Below are 16,676 nucleotides of genomic sequence, written 5' to 3' on the forward strand. Positions count from 1 at the left end.
CACACACACACACACACACACACACACACACACACACACACACACACACACACACACACACACACACACACACACACACAAACACTGGCTAATTAGGCAAGGTCAGTTAAGGGGCATTTCTCATTTGCCCATTAGTGAGCAGTCTTGAATGGCTAATCAGTCATTATGCTGAATGAGCAAATCAAAAGAGCTCTTTATAGATTTTCACAAGAACACTTCAGGAACAAGATTACACACTCATCTCACTTATAATCAGCCTAAACAACCCAACGCAACAAAGACAACATACAATAAGAATTTTCCTTCTTAAAGGTGCAGTGTGTAATTTCTGTGCAGCTGGCCGCACCCAAAACGTCAATTATTATGTTTTAAGTCAAATAAGGTATGAATTCAGCAGGTAGAACCACCTCAAAATAGTGTGTACACTACAATTGTGTTTACTTACAGTGGTCTCTGCAAATTGAACTGGGATATAAAAAAGCATGCTAACATTGGAAAAACGCACCTTTAAGGGAATTTGCATTCGAAAAATCCAGGATAGCTAATGAAAATGACAGCTAGCATGAAGCACTGAAGATAAGGAGCTTTCTCACCTGGAATGGTGCTGGTCTCAGTGGTTGTCTCTGGCGCAGGCGTTCCACCTGTAGTGTGAACACAGTGAAGGCCATTAGATGAAGAGTTAAAGGCACACACTGGCTAATGTTTTATTTGGGTATTATCAGGAGCTGCGCATCTGACTGTGCTAATTCCTCTCTTTGTGTGTGCTTAGCATTTTTAAAATGAGCTTTGCCAGATGAGACATGCAAATAGATTTTAGCTCATGTGGAACCTTTACTTTTAGCATTTAGCAGAGGGGAGTGTGAGTCTGTGCAACACACACTCTGTGAGACTGCACTGATGAGAACACACAGGAGATTAGAGGCAGAACTTAAATCTAGTGTTAGCATTATCAGCTGAAGAGCAGAAGAAAGATTAGCAGCGCTGGCGATGGCTGTGCTGGAGTGGAATACTATCATAGTGTATACTACATACTGTGAGGTACAGGAACAACAGTTTTTATTTTTATGAGAAAAAGAACGAATTATGGAATGGAATAATAACATACTGCATGCTACATACTATATACTTAATGTTATGTAAAGCAGTATGTAGTAAGCAAACAGTACATTTAACTTTTTAAGCAGCAGTAGTCTCAATTGTTTTGTACATGACCTTAGTATGTATATGTTGAATTCTACATACTACATACTATATACTGCGTACTATTTCCTTAATGTTTTGTAAAGCAGTATGTAGTAAGCAAACTGTAAATGTAACTTTTTAAGCAGCAGTATTTTTAATTGTTGTTATGTACATGTCCTTAGTATATACGTGTAGAATTATACATACTACATACTATATACTGCATACTATTTCCTTAATGTTATGTAAAGCAGTATGTAGTAAGCAAACAGTAAATTTAACTTTTTAAATAGCAGTATTCTCAATCATTATGTACATGACCTTAGTATGTACATGATGAATTCTACATACTACATATTATATACTAGTTGCTTAATGTTATGTAAAGCAGTATGTAGTAAGCAAACAGTAAATTTAACTTTTTAAGCAGCGGTATCTTTAATTGTTTTTATGTACATGACCTTAGTATCTACATGTTGAATTCTACATACTACAAAGTATATACTGCATACTATTTCCTTAATGTTATGTAAAGCAGTATGTAGTAAGCACACAGTAAATTTTACTTTTTAAACAGCAGTATCCTTAATTGTTGTTATGTACATGTCCTTAGTATGTACGTGTAGAATTATACATACTATACACTATATACAAATTCCTTAATGTTATGTAAAGCAGTATGTAGTAAGCAAACAGTAAATTTAACTTTTTAAATAGCAGTATTCTCAATCATTATGTGCATGACCTTAGTATGTACATGATGAATTCTACATACTACATACTAATTCCTTAATGTTATGTAAAGCAGTATGTAGTAAGCAAACAGTAAAGTTAGCATTTTAAGCAGCAGTATCTTTAATTGTTGCTATGTACATGAGCTTAGTATGTAAATGTTGAATTCAACATACTACAAAGTATATACTGCATACTATTTCCTTAATGTTATGTAAAGCAGTATGTAGTAAGCAAACTGTAAATTTAACTTTTTAAGCAGTGGTATCTTTAATTGTTGTTATGTACATGACCTTAGTATGTACATGTTGAATTCTACATACTACAAAGTATATACTGCATACTATTTCCTTAATGTTATGTAAAGCAGTATGTAGTAAGCAAACAGTGAATGTAACATTTTAAGCAGTGGTATCTTTAATTGTTGTTTTGTACATGACCTTAGTATGTACGTGTTGAATTCAACATACTACATACTATATATTGCATACTATTTCCTTAATGTTATGTAAAGCAGTATGTAGTAAGCACACAGTACATTTTATTTTTTAAGCAGCAGTATCTTTAATTGTTGTTATGTACATGTCCTTAGTATGTACGTGTTGAATTTTACATACTACATACTATACACTATATACAAATTCCCTAATGTTATGTAAAGCAGTATGTAGTAAGCAAACAGTAAATTTAACATTTTAAGCAGCAGTATCCTTAATTGTTATGTACATGACCTTAGTATGTACATGTAGAATTATACATACTACATACTATATACTGCATACTATTTCCTTAATGTTATGTAAAGCAGTATGTAGTAAGCAAACAGTAAATTTAACTTTTTAAATAGCAGTATTCTCAATCATTATGTACATGACCTTAGTATGTACATGATGAATTCTACATACTACATATTATATACTAGTTGCTTAATGTTATGTAAAGCAGTATGTAGTAAGCAAACAGTAAATTTAACTTTTTAAGCAGCGGTATCTTTAATTGTTTTTATGTACATGACCTTAGTATCTACATGTTGAATTCTACATACTACAAAGTATATACTGCATACTATTTCCTTAATGTTATGTAAAGCAGTATGTAGTAAGCACACAGTAAATTTTACTTTTTAAACAGCAGTATCCTTAATTGTTGTTATGTACATGTCCTTAGTATGTACGTGTAGAATTATACATACTATACACTATATACAAATTCCTTAATGTTATGTAAAGCAGTATGTAGTAAGCAAACAGTAAATTTAACTTTTTAAATAGCAGTATTCTCAATCATTATGTGCATGACCTTAGTATGTACATGATGAATTCTACATACTACATACTAATTCCTTAATGTTATGTAAAGCAGTATGTAGTAAGCAAACAGTAAAGTTAGCATTTTAAGCAGCAGTATCTTTAATTGTTGCTATGTACATGAGCTTAGTATGTAAATGTTGAATTCAACATACTACAAAGTATATACTGCATACTATTTCCTTAATGTTATGTAAAGCAGTATGTAGTAAGCAAACTGTAAATTTAACTTTTTAAGCAGTGGTATCTTTAATTGTTGTTATGTACATGACCTTAGTATGTACATGTTGAATTCTACATACTACAAAGTATATACTGCATACTATTTCCTTAATGTTATGTAAAGCAGTATGTAGTAAGCAAACAGTGAATGTAACATTTTAAGCAGTGGTATCTTTAATTGTTGTTTTGTACATGACCTTAGTATGTACGTGTTGAATTCAACATACTACATACTATATATTGCATACTATTTCCTTAATGTTATGTAAAGCAGTATGTAGTAAGCACACAGTACATTTTATTTTTTAAGCAGCAGTATCTTTAATTGTTGTTATGTACATGTCCTTAGTATGTACGTGTTGAATTTTACATACTACATACTATACACTATATACAAATTCCCTAATGTTATGTAAAGCAGTATGTAGTAAGCAAACAGTAAATTTAACATTTTAAGCAGCAGTATCCTTAATTGTTATGTACATGACCTTAGTATGTACATGTTGAATTCTACATACTACATACTGTATACTGTTTTTAAACGTATGTAAGCATAATGGACCATTTAAACTGTTGAGTGCTTCATTGTGGGACATCTTAGAAATAAATGCAGTAAATTTGCATTTTTAATCAAATTTTGAATAAAAAAATCCTAACTTTTGGCAGTCCATGAAGTCACAAAGCAGAAGTTGAGATTGCATTTGATATCGCTCGCCGTTCATTCATCACTGTCTGGCTTTTATAATGAAATGGAAGGTCAAGTGGAGCACATTTGGCAAATGTAGTAGGTTATTTCAATATTAGATGCACACAGAAAATTTGCACACCATGCACAGTATACTTCATTTCTGGTAGGAGTAGTGTGGTAAGTGTGGTTATGGGGGAGGCGATGATTGGGGAGGCAGGTGTGAGGAGTGATTAGTGCAGAAGCAAGCGGGACAATTAGTCTAGTGTGATTAGCTTAGCAAAATGTGCAAGATGCAGTAAGTACGGGTGCAGTCTCTGCAGGCGGGTGTTAGCACCTGTCTGGTCGTAGTCATCACCTGTTCCGCTATGGCAGTTGGCCTGGTCATCATCACACTCGTCTGAAGGCGTGGTGGAGGAAGCAGGCGTAGTTGGAGGCACTGTGGGCACTGCGGAGAGAAAGAGAGATAAAGGCACTTGTGATTACACAAGCAGGGCTCCAGACCGCGACCAAACGGTGGCATTTTGTTCGAGGTCACACTGGTCATTACATAGGAGAAAAAAGAAAAAAGGGGAAGGAGAAGGAGACTAATACAATGAAGGCAGTATGATGGAAGTGGTGGTGGTGATGGCAATGAAGATTTTGCTTATGCACACACACACACACACACACACACACACACACACACACACACACACACACACACACACACACACACACACACACACACACACACACACACACACACACACACGCACACACACACACACCTATACATTTACACATTTTTATTTCACTTCTGGACTTATGGAATTACTAGATTGTTTATTACTGCACTATTTTGAAGGGGAGAAAAAAAATTGTGTGTATAAAGTCAGACTTGTGTATAAAGTCAGAATTGAATTGTGAGATTTAAAGTCAGAATTGAATTGTGAGATTTAAAGTCAGAATTGTGTGATATAAAGTCAGAATTGTGTGTATAAAGTCAGAATTGTGTGTATAAAGTCAGAATTGTGTGATAGTCAGAATTGAACTGTGTGTATAAAGTCAGAATTGTGTGTATAAAGTCAGAATTGTGTGATAATCAGATTTGAACTGTGTGTATAAAGTCAGAATTGTGTGTATAAAGTCAGAATTGTGTGTATAAAGTCAGAATTGTGTGTATAAAGTCAGAATTGTGTGTATAAAGTCAGAATTGTGTGATAGTCAGATTTGAATTGTGTGATATAAAGTCAGAATTGTGTGTATAAAGTCAAAAAAAGAGAAAAAAAGGAAAAGGGGGAAAAAAGAAAAAAGAAATAGACTTTTTGACAATGACTTGTGTTTATAAATAGCCCCTTTCTTTTTTTTCACTTTTTTTTTTATTTTTTTTTTGTTTTCTTTGTTTTTATTCTGTTGTTGTTTTCTGTTTAGTTATTAACTTTTGTATTTTGACTACAATTGTATGTGTATACTCTCTTTCCCCTACGAGAGTTTTGTATTTTGCTGTTTTTTGTCAATAAAAAAAAAAAAAGGTTCCAACGTTGGGCACGGACGGCGCCCAACTGATAAAAACTGTCATTTCTGTTGATGAGAAACATCAAATGGCAAACGAAAGTGAAACGCTGGGTTTCCGGAGAGAAAGAGTTTGAATCCTCCGCAAAATTGATAACATCGCAGCAAGATCTAGTGGGCTTCACTCTTTTTCCAGCACTTCAAAGCTCTAAATATTATCCAATTTTAATGTTATTTTTAATGTGATCATTTGTAAAACTAAAAGTTTAAAGGTGTAGGACAACTAACACTTTGTGGCAAACAAGCACCTTTATTTTAAAAAAAGAGCACCACTATAACCAGTAGATGGCGGCTGAGGAGCACTTATTAGACATTTCCACTCCCTAATATATGGAAAAAAGTAGGAAGTCAGAAAGTTTCATGCAAAACAAAACCTTTTCTTTAAACTGAGCCTGAATTGCACAGAAAGCAAGTAAAGAGCTCCTTTAACCCCCTGAGAATGACTTTTCTTATCAGTGCCAGAGACTCAAATAACTCTGTCATTTTTTATCATTCAGGCAAGTGTTATACATCATTATAATCTGTTAAGTTTCAATTTTTTTTGTGTACAGTCACAATAAAAACTAATTTTTGTGCTTTTTGCATAATAAAGAAAACAAAACTGATTGTGGTTGGCTAAGTTTCTTCTGTTAGCATCGCGCATGAGATCCGCGGCTGTTCTTAAAGTGACAGGAGCACTGATGATGCCTGTCATTAATGACCATTAAAGAACAACGGGAACAGAGAAAAGTGTAGCTTTAATAATGATTAATCTATATTTCATTTATTATTTATGTAGTTAAGAAAGGTTTTACATTTCTGTATATGTCTAACAGGGAAGGCCACAGGTAAATATAACATTTATTATAATGGGTTTATGTAAAGATTGTTTTAAGTTCACTTAAATTAAAAGTTGTTTTTTTAAAGCCCAATAAATGTTGAGATTGGTATCTTTCAGTTATACTGTAATGTAACGTCATTAATGTTTCATAGAGACATTAGTATCAGTGATACTGGCCTTCATTCATAAAAAGATGCCATTACAACACATATTTAAAATATACTGTCTTTAAATTGTTTCTACATTAATTTGGAAAGTAACTGAAATTATTACAATATCATAATATTAAAAACTTAAAATATTAAAAACCTGTGATTAATCGCGATTAATTACAGAATAAAATGTGATTAATTAGTTATTTTTTTTAATCGATTCCCAGGACTAGTTTTCAAAAATCACTGAAGCTGTCGGTCAGTTCAGTGTGAGACTATAGAAGAACAACGGCACATTTAATAAGAGCAGAATATTTACATTTCCCTATAAAAGTGAGGTTTTTGCACATTACTGTTGTTAATAAAAGTACATTTTATCTGCCTATCAATTCAAGCTCAGAGCTTCACTGTTAAATTTCCAATAAACAAACGTGTGATATTATTAGTAACTGCATTTATTAATGTGGAACAATAGTAATTTTATGATTAAATTAACTTTATAATAAATTCCACCAAATTCTGTTTGCTCTCAAATGTTAGTCTGGAGCCCTGGTAAATGTCAAACAATAAAGTGACAAGTGATGAATCGCCTCTCATCCCATAAACCATGGCATATCAGTGATTACTGAATGCCCCAAAACCATGTACTACCATAGTATTTTTTCCGTCGGTCACTCTACAAATCATCTTAATGATGATGCTCTTTCTGTAGTCTTTCCAAGTCTGTAGCCTTTGATGGAGTCCTGTGCGTGACTCTGGGTGCTGGGGTTTCGGCTGCAGGGTTGAGGATGTTATGCTCCACCCTGGGCCCGTACAGCTCTCAGAAACGGCTGTGTCCTCTCATTACGGCTGCATGTGCCCCTTTGGATGTGGCCTTTGCCTACATCTGCCTAAAGCCCTGTGTTTACTCTCAGCTTGTAATGAGCTGCCCATAAGCCTGTTGGGCTTTCCCGGGATAGAAGGAGGGGAAAAATGAGCAGGGGGAAACGGGAGCTGTAGTGTAAGCTGTGCGGGTGATCTGAGGGCATTTTAAAGAGAGTCTCTAAAGCCGAGGGGTCGCGGAGAGGTCATCATGCTGGCTCTGGACAGCATTGTTGATCGCACACTCCTGCTAGGACTTGGCGCCCCGCTGTTAGGAGTGTGTGTGTGTGTGTACGTAAGGGGTCAGGGAGAGTTTTAACTAAGACGGAGAAAGGAATTGGGTGAATTTATGTACAGAGTGTTGGACTGTGCTGGCATTAAAAGTGAAAACAAGCATTATCATCTGACTAAAGCTCCCGGTGGGATGCTGTGGCTTACACAAGCAAGTCTCACAGTCTCTTAGAAATCCAATATGTAAATCCACTTAACGCTGCCTCAACAGAAAACACACACACACCCCATCAGAGCTAAACTAATTCAGAAAGTAAGACAGAGGGGAAGACATCAAGGACCTTTCCGTAATCCTTCAAGGCAGGTGGACCAAAGATTATCTCCAGCTGTGAGGGCCCCTGTTATTTAGGAGTGTCGCAGGCCCCTGCTTTTCTGGGTTGGAGACATCCTTTGATGCCGCATCGACGGGACAAGTAATTATGAAGAAAGCTAAGCCATACCCTATCCTGTTCTCCTGAGTGGATAAGTCCAAATTCAATGAAACAGCATCTGTACTATAAGACCACACACTCGAGGACCTTCAAAACGCCACTTGCTTTAGACAATATGTCTTTAGAGTTGAGCGGGTCCGTTATGTGAATGAATCTCTGTTGTGGAAGCTACTTGGGAAATATAAAGCTACCCATAATAGCCGTTAGTTTAGCAAAAAGTTCAACTGGGTTTCTCAGCTGGGTGTAAGGTATTAGCAAAGAGTAACAGTGAAGTTATTTAAGAAAGAAATTAGCATGGGCACAATGAATCAGTGAATTATCTCGACAACCAGTTTCGTGTTTCCCAAAAGCATTGTTAGCCAACTATGGTCGCAAGTTACGTTGTTATCAGAATAGTTTAACAGGTCGGCATTTCCTGTTCCAACGAACAGCATCTCAAACTTGTGTGGTTGGAATGACTGCTCTCGACCTGTGGTTAGAAGCTCAGTTTATTGTTTGCATGACATGTGGACCTAATAAATCCTTATCTTGAGCAAAATAAGCAAGCTGACATTCAGTACAATCTATGTTTTACAAATGTCACCTACATCTTTTAGCTTGTCAAGAGATATGATGTTTTATTAACAAGGTTCGGGAGAAGCACGTTCAGATAATTGACACAGGTGGAAAGCAGTCAGCCAATCAACAATAGAGGTGTGTATATATATATATACGCAGCAGTCCTACCTCTGTTTGTTGACAGTTATCAGCAACCCTCCACCACCCCTTCAACACAATTTTTACTCTAAACCACTTACATATACGGCGGGTACTCTGAGTTCGGGCCTAAATCCGAGCTTGAAGCCCTCCCCCCGGACAGCACGCCAAATACGCATTAAATTACTCTCTATAAATGATATGTAAGTGCGAACTCGTGAATTGAAGAGTGTGTACATGCTCTAGTACGTAAGAACGAGCCTATGATTAAATGTGGAAATAAAGCAAAATAACTGAGAAGAATTAGCCCTCAGATGCCATGTCCGTAATTTCTCTGGCATTAACCACCAATTTGCGACAATATGGTTTTGGGAAACAGCCATGACTAGCTAGTTTATTTCTTCAATTATGCATCGTACTATGGTAGTAAAGCAGCGAGTTATGTCATTGTACGGGAAACGCACCCCAGATTATGATTCACGTCCCAATGGTACATATGAGATTACTGTCTTGGCTTGCTTGACTACAAATCTGTGTGCGCAATGCAGGGAGACAAAAATGTGCCAAATGTGCTGTTCAAAATGCTACGAATAATTAACTCGCTGCACTTGGCTAACTTGAAAACAGCTGAGCAACTGTTATGTGACTGAAAAATGTACTTAAGTTAGTAGCGTCACTACTTTTTTAGCAGTATGAATGGGTCACTGTGATTTTCCCAACTAAGACATGTTCCTGGTTCAACATATTTAGCTGGTCTGGGAACAACATTCCTGTCTGAAAATGTAGTCCTAACCCTATCCCTACCCATAAGTTATCCTTAAAATCAGAGGGAAATAATATGTGAATAACACTGATGTAGAAGCACCTAACCCCTGGTTGTAAGCCTAACAAATCTGGGGTGAGTTTCCTGTACAAAGACGTTACTCACTACCATAGTAGGGTGGCTCAGTGGTTCATATAGGTTGTCTACAAACTGGAAGGTTGGTGGTTCAATCCCCGGTTCCACCTGACCAATAACTGCTTCTAATGAATTAGTTTGAGATCGAATTCATGCTAGATTTTTTGCTATAAATTATGGACATGGCATCTGAGGAGTAATTTTTCTCATTTTCTTAATTTTGCTTTATTTCCAGATTCAATAATAGAACACGTACGCACATGCACACTTTAAATCTCTTGACAAACTAAAAGACGTAAATTCCATTTGTATGTATACGAAATAAAAGATATAGATTATACAAAATGTAAAAACTCTGCTTCAAAACCACACAAGTTTGCAACGCTGTTTGCAAATGTTCGTCGGAACTATGGTTTCGGGAAACACAGACTCGTTGAATTATGTTGATAACGAGCAACTTGCGACCATAGTTGGCTAACGATGCTTTTGGGAAACACACCCCTGATTGTTTGATTTGAATGTTGTTCCAAAATGGTGATCCAAGAACATGTACTTGGTGAAATCACGCTCATGAATGAGTGGTTATGTGTGAATGAGTTTTCAACTTACCTTCCATTTCACAGCCCAGGAGTTCCAGTCTAAGTCCCATCCCAGCAGGAGTGGCTCTGTCCGGGTACACCCTAACAAAGCGTGTCAATATAGGCTCCACCGTCCTCAATGCTGGCGTGTCATAGTTCAAATTCCCCTCCAAAATCTGCCAAGAACAATGGCAGAGTTTAAGACAACAGTCAGCAGTCAAGCAGACAGAGAACTTGGAAAGATAAAAAGGGAAAAAGATAAAGGGGAAAGTTTTATTAAGAGTAGTCTGACGGGGAAAGCAGAGAACAGAGATTTAATGAAAGGGAACGAGTGAGAGGGCTCACACCTTTCTCAACTTGGGCACTGCTGTATGTCTAATGCAACAAACCACTGGAGAAAAGAAAGTCTTCAACTTTACTTCTGACATCGTACGGCTGAGCTAGCTCAAAAAATAAAAAGGCTGCGGGCTAACACTGCAGTCTACGACAGGAGGATGCACAGCCTTTCAAAAGCATCAGCCTTTGACTTCACACTTCTGAAGTCTTACAACCCAGACACAAGGTACCACAGGAGACAGACAGAAAAAAGGAGGCAGAGACAGAAAGACACTCGCCAGGGGTAACAAAGGCACAGAACAAGATGAGGAGTCATGAAAGAACATTAATGGCCATCATGTCTCTGTTTGGCCTTCAAGCTAAAGAAGAGATATGAAAGGGTTCACTTTTTTGATAGGGGATAAGGCACCAAAAAAAAAAGATGTCAAATTTGTTATGTATGATGACCATGATCCCAATGAGCACTACACTATGTAATTGATCATTGTCCTCATTATCTGATCTGTTTTTATGTTTCTAATATCCCTCCTTGCTATTTTGGTTTGAAACCAAACAGGATCATGTGCAGTTGCCTGACCGTACATCATCCCTTACATATGCATAACGTTATTTTGCTTTGCCTTACGACTGTTGTTAGGGCTAAATTCATTAGTAGTATTGCTGAATGCATTTGGGACATTTCCCCAATACTGTGCTCACAGCATTAGTCTAATTATTGTCATTCTCTCCTCTGTCCATCTAAAGACTTTGGGAGGAATACATTATAGCTCCAGATTTTCAGACTTGCACTTATAGAGATTCACAACCATTCTAAATGATACTTTATGTCCAACTACCTTCCAGCTTCCCTTTATCTTACCTTGGGCTTGTTGCCAGTAGCATCCATCACCATTTTCCAGTCGGATCCGTTGTTGCTGTAGCCCAGCCGAAACTTCTTCATGAAGACCTTGTTATCACGGTGTTTGCCCCCCTGGATGATCAAGCCTCTGACCAATTTCTCCTCGCCCAAATCTATCTGTAGCCACTCGTCCACGTATGGCTGGGGCTGTGATAACAGCGTCCATCCCGAACGGCTGGTCAGCAGACGGGCGTTCTCTGACACCCATGTGCGCTCAGAGTGGGATGAGACTGTGATCTGAGAGTCTGCGATGAGGCCTGAGACCATTCCCATCATTCCCGAACATGGGTATTCTGTTGAGGGACAAAGAGAGTGTTAGATTGACATTTTAAACCCTTTACTAGTGACTATCCTAAGTGCATCATTCAAAAAACCTTTGCATGGCGATCAATGGAGAAAGAAGATTTGGACCCAGATTGTGTAGTTATGGCTCACACCGGCAGGGGCTAAGCGAACCAGCCATATCTTGGGTTAGATTGTTGTCTAACCTGCCACTGCTGTGGCAAAACAAATGTACCATTATTTGTCATGCCAATAAAACACATGGACACGGATAAAGAGAGAGTTGTTTGAGTACATAGTGGAATACTTGAATGATAATTGCTGGAAGTGTCTACGAAAGATTAGATTAGCTGTGAGTGGTTGAGTCGGAGTAAAAGAGAGAGAGAAAATGATGAACTTGGTAGAAACGGTCACGTCTCAGTGAGCTGGGAAACATTCTTACCATCAACCTAAAGAGGTCACAGGCCATAAAGAGGCTGAACAAAGAGAGAAGGAAAGACATTCACTGCACAGGAAAGACAGATGAAGTGGACAGAAGAGATAAGAAACCTCTTGTTCTCTTTGTTTCTCTCTCTCCATCTTCCTTTCACCAGTGACCTTGTGCATTACCTCTTCTCGAGCTACCTAATTAAAGCCTTTCTCTAGAGCTTCTACCTTTCGTTTCTCGCGCTCATCTTCAGGCTTGCTCCACTTGTTTTTAACTTGCTTTCTTATTCACCGTAATCTGTCTTCATCTCTCCAAACTGACTTCCTTTGTTCCAGCGTTGATAATAAGGTTTTTCACGCTTTGCTACTTTTAGGTAAAGGCGTGTTGAGTTTGAAGGAAATGATCAGACATGACTTGACAGTCACGACTTCCGTACCTTCTCCAAACGCTGTGGGATTCGTGACCTGCCAGCGATACCATAATCTACGATCAGCACCCGTGGAGCAGGAAAGCGTCAGAGACAATCTTGGACTAGTCACAGATGGACCTAATGTCCCGTGAAATACCACCAGAACAGAGTTTTCATTCACAACACAGCCTTTGTACTGATGTAGGGAACTTCCTCTGTAGTTCTGGAACGGAAAGAGCACTTGTCTGTGACCCCCTTCAGGAGTCCAAATGTGAGTTCCAGGCTCCTAAAACAACAAATGCATGGGACTTTGATTTTCCCTTTGTTTGTTTGTGGATGAACAGCCAGGGTTGGGTTTCTCATACCCTAGCCAGATTTGCAAGATGTCTCTGTGTATAATTTCTGATATATGCGTGCCAAATTGTTTCGGGACCTGAATGAAAAAGATCTGCACTGGGGTGCCTGGACCTCAAAGTTTGGAAGCCAACCAAGTTTATTTTCAATCCGCTGGCTGGCACTGTCTTCCGGACCTGTTTATGGATCTCAGATGGGGATGCTTGGTAGAAGCTCCTGGTGTGGTAGACCCTGACAGACACACCCTGAGGGTGGACTGGTTCATGTGTATCACATGTTTCATCTAATGGTTTGGTCTGGATGACCACACACACAGATGGTTTTATTTACAAACAGCGGGAGGAAGTTTATTAATGGTTGTGTGGATGTGGAAAGCCTATCAGACCCGAACTGTGCACAAGACCACCTTCTGGCATCCTCTGTGTGTGTCGAGGTACAGTGTTAACAATCATAGTGCTCAGGAATAGTCCCTAGGTAAAGTCAAGGTAATACCATGGTACTTTAATACTTACCATGGTTATCATATTAGTATCTAACAAGCACATTTCCTTGGTATATGCCCTTGCACAAAGTACTATCACATAGTAATACTATGGCATTTTGACCTATACCTTGGCACTAATATAAGGGTGTTTATATGCTCCTTCAGGGTCCCAGCAAGCAATTTTGCGTTTAAAAGATGTCTAATAGCCGTCCAAACACAAGGCAAAATTTGGGGTCAGTGAAAATGTAATAGTCGTCTCCCCATAGCCCAAGAATAGACTAGTCATCTAGAACATGAACATGTCAAAGAAATGAAACCAAGCACCTCGTAATCACTATTGACTTTGCATACATGATGGAATATCATATATCTTGCAAGTTATTTTGGCAAAAACGACATGTAACAAAATTCAAACGTATTTTGGCTAGAAGTGGGTTACTCATAGCCGGACTATATCGGGTCTATACACTCTTAAAAACAACCCGAGTTGGGTTGAAAATGGATAAACCCAGCGATTGGGTTGTTAAATGTTTGCCCAACCTGCTGGGTAGTTTTATTTAACCCAACTATTGTACTATTGACTCATAATTACTAGAAGCAACAATAATAATCAAAAGGTGAACATTTAATAATAAGCAATTTAATAAATGTTTATAGTTTAATTATTATTAATTAAACTTATTAATAATGTTAATTTATTAAATATATTAAAAATGTACATTTTGTATTTTTATAAATTAAATGTTCATTTTAAGCAAGCAATACAGTAATTTTTAAACAATAGTTGAGTTAAATAAAACTACCCAGCAGGATGGGCAAACATTTATATCAACCACTGGGTTAAAACAACCCGATTGCTGGGTTTGTCCATTTTCAACCCAACTTGGGTTGGTTTTACCCCAGCATTTTTTAGAGTGTATAGTTAACTGAGACGGTGAAATGACGGCTGTTGCTTGGTTGCGGTGTTTGGACATACACTATGGTATTCTTGGTGGTATATCCTACTAAATATCCCAAAAACATGGAACATACATTTTTAACATGGTACACTCTAAAAAATGCTGGGTTGTTTCAACCCAAATTTGGGTCAAATATGGACAAACCCAACCAATGGGTTAAAAATGTCATTTAAAATTTAACCCAACAGTTGGGTTGGTCCACATTTGACCTAAATTTGGTGTACCAATAGTGTACCTTGTCCAAAAACATACAGTAGTAATACCATGGTGTTCTTGTTAGTTAGTGAAACTAGGGGGACATTCTTTTCTAATCAGTCGCCCAGCTTGGCCGTATCATCACAAGGGAGCCCGATGCACACTGATGATGTCACTGGGAGCCTCCACTCTTGTGATGTGTTTAGAATGCGGTCTGTTCACCCATCCAAAACATGACTGCAACAGCTGTGCTCCAGAACTGCGGTGAACCGCACACAGACACACACACAAGTATACAACCAGCACTAAATCTGTGTACACACGCACAGAGTCTAAAAATACGCCCCCTATGCATGCGGAATGTAAAGCTGAAAGACGGCGCGTGATTGCAAACACACTCGCCCTCCTCCTACACACGAGGAAATGTTCTCAGCGGGGAGGCGCTGATGATACGAAAGCCTTTGCAATCAAAGCTCTGTAGGGTGGAGCCATGCCAAAACATGCAGATGAGTATGCAAATGAGGCTAGGGCCAGCTGGGCCTGACTGCGGCTGGTGGGTGTAGATCTCGCCGATTGCATGTGCAATATGTACATCTGTGCGTGTGAGAGGTTAAAGCTCAGAGGAGGATTGGGGTAGATGTGGAGAGGTTGCAGCAGCAGCCGTGCATGCTGTGCACGCCATTCATTTTGTATGAAGTACATCCAAACGTGGGGTAAACATGAATACACGGTCCTTTTCGTCGACGTGAACACACAACGCAAAAGCCCCTTGATTATTACGCACATGGCTTTCAGAGGCATGAATAAACACTTCTCCGTACGCCTGCCTCCAAAGCAAGCAAAACGTAAACCATCTAATTGAAAGATCATGATGGAGTGGTGTGTTGACAAAACACTGCTTCTACATCTGAATTAACACTCTGCTTCTAAACTGAATTTGTGATGCATGCCAGTTGTGCTGTTGACAGCTTGTTTTGAGGACTGTGAAACGAACCAGATTCTTTTGGAACCAACCTGAGATTTTGCATCCATACACCTCGAACCGCAGGGCGATGCCGGCTTCCCAGGAGTAGGGTCGGATCCGGAGGTATCGCGTCAACGTGGGCTTGGGGAACGCGGCTTTCGCTACATCGGAAGGGTTGGTGTTACCCTGGAAAATCTAAAGAACAAACACATTAATTATTAACATGGTTTGTTTAAGGGAGCCACCGAGGATAGACCGTTGTGCCCTGGGACTCTGCCCTAGAAACAGAGAGAAATGACAGGAATGTGTTTAGATCAGCGTCTTCAAATGGGACAACCTAAATAGAGCCTGAATCGAATTATCTCTGGAGCCGACTGTGTTTCAAAACAAAAGCCACTTTGTGATGTCAGAGTCTGGGTTACAAGTTCTTGGACGCTTCAGTTATACAATGGCCTCTGTTGTTGTTTCAACAGACGTGACGATGAATCAAATTGTGCTATGTCCATGGGCACTGATACTTGCTGACAGCTAGCACATGTTCTCTGTGAAGGGAGGATCTGGAAATGTGCTACAAGAAAGATAAATGAAAGCAACCTTGTTGTACACAGCATCTTGTCACTGTATAAAAGTAAGCTACATCTTGAAGGTTCTCTCCTTCACTTCCTCAATTCCTGATTTTTTGCTCTAAAGATGAGGCAAACTCAGAGGAGAGTTGTGATGAACTACAATTCACCCTTCGCCGCAAGTTTGATTGACCAATCACATCGCCGAATCTGCCATTTTGTCCGACAAAGCAGTGAGGAGAGTTAGCAGATTAACGTCGGTGGACTTGGTCGTCTTTCCGCGGTTGAAACAACATTTCTTTTAGTGTTCATTCATGTTTATTTCGTGCTCATCAATGAACTACAAGGAAGAGATAATCGGTTCACGAGCAGCTTTAACTGAGCTGCGATCACCAC

At 38.5% G+C, this 16,676-nt stretch overlaps 1 protein-coding gene across 3 annotated transcripts in view; it reads right to left on the minus strand.

Annotated features, from left to right (window-relative positions):
• The window catches only part of nrp1a (neuropilin 1a), a 113,173-nt gene that overhangs the window by 12,514 nt on the left and 83,983 nt on the right, over positions 1-16,676 (minus strand). For 2 of the 3 annotated variants that reach the window (XM_079805948.1, XM_079805947.1), the window contains 5 exons: positions 15,768-15,912; positions 11,605-11,936; positions 10,441-10,585; positions 4,487-4,576; positions 594-641 (listed from right to left, as the gene is read on the minus strand). In XM_079805948.1, the coding sequence (XP_079662074.1) occupies positions 594-641; positions 4,487-4,576; positions 10,441-10,585; positions 11,605-11,936; positions 15,768-15,912 (760 nt within the window). Of the gene's footprint in view, positions 1-593; positions 642-4,465; positions 4,577-10,440; positions 10,586-11,604; positions 11,937-15,767; positions 15,913-16,676 lie in introns of all 3 variants that reach the window. The other variant, XM_079805946.1, reaches the window with a different exon arrangement.

This window comes from Gobio gobio (genome assembly GCF_949357685.1).
Source record: "Gobio gobio genome assembly, chromosome: 23".
NCBI classification, from domain to species: domain Eukaryota; kingdom Metazoa; phylum Chordata; class Actinopteri; order Cypriniformes; family Gobionidae; genus Gobio; species Gobio gobio.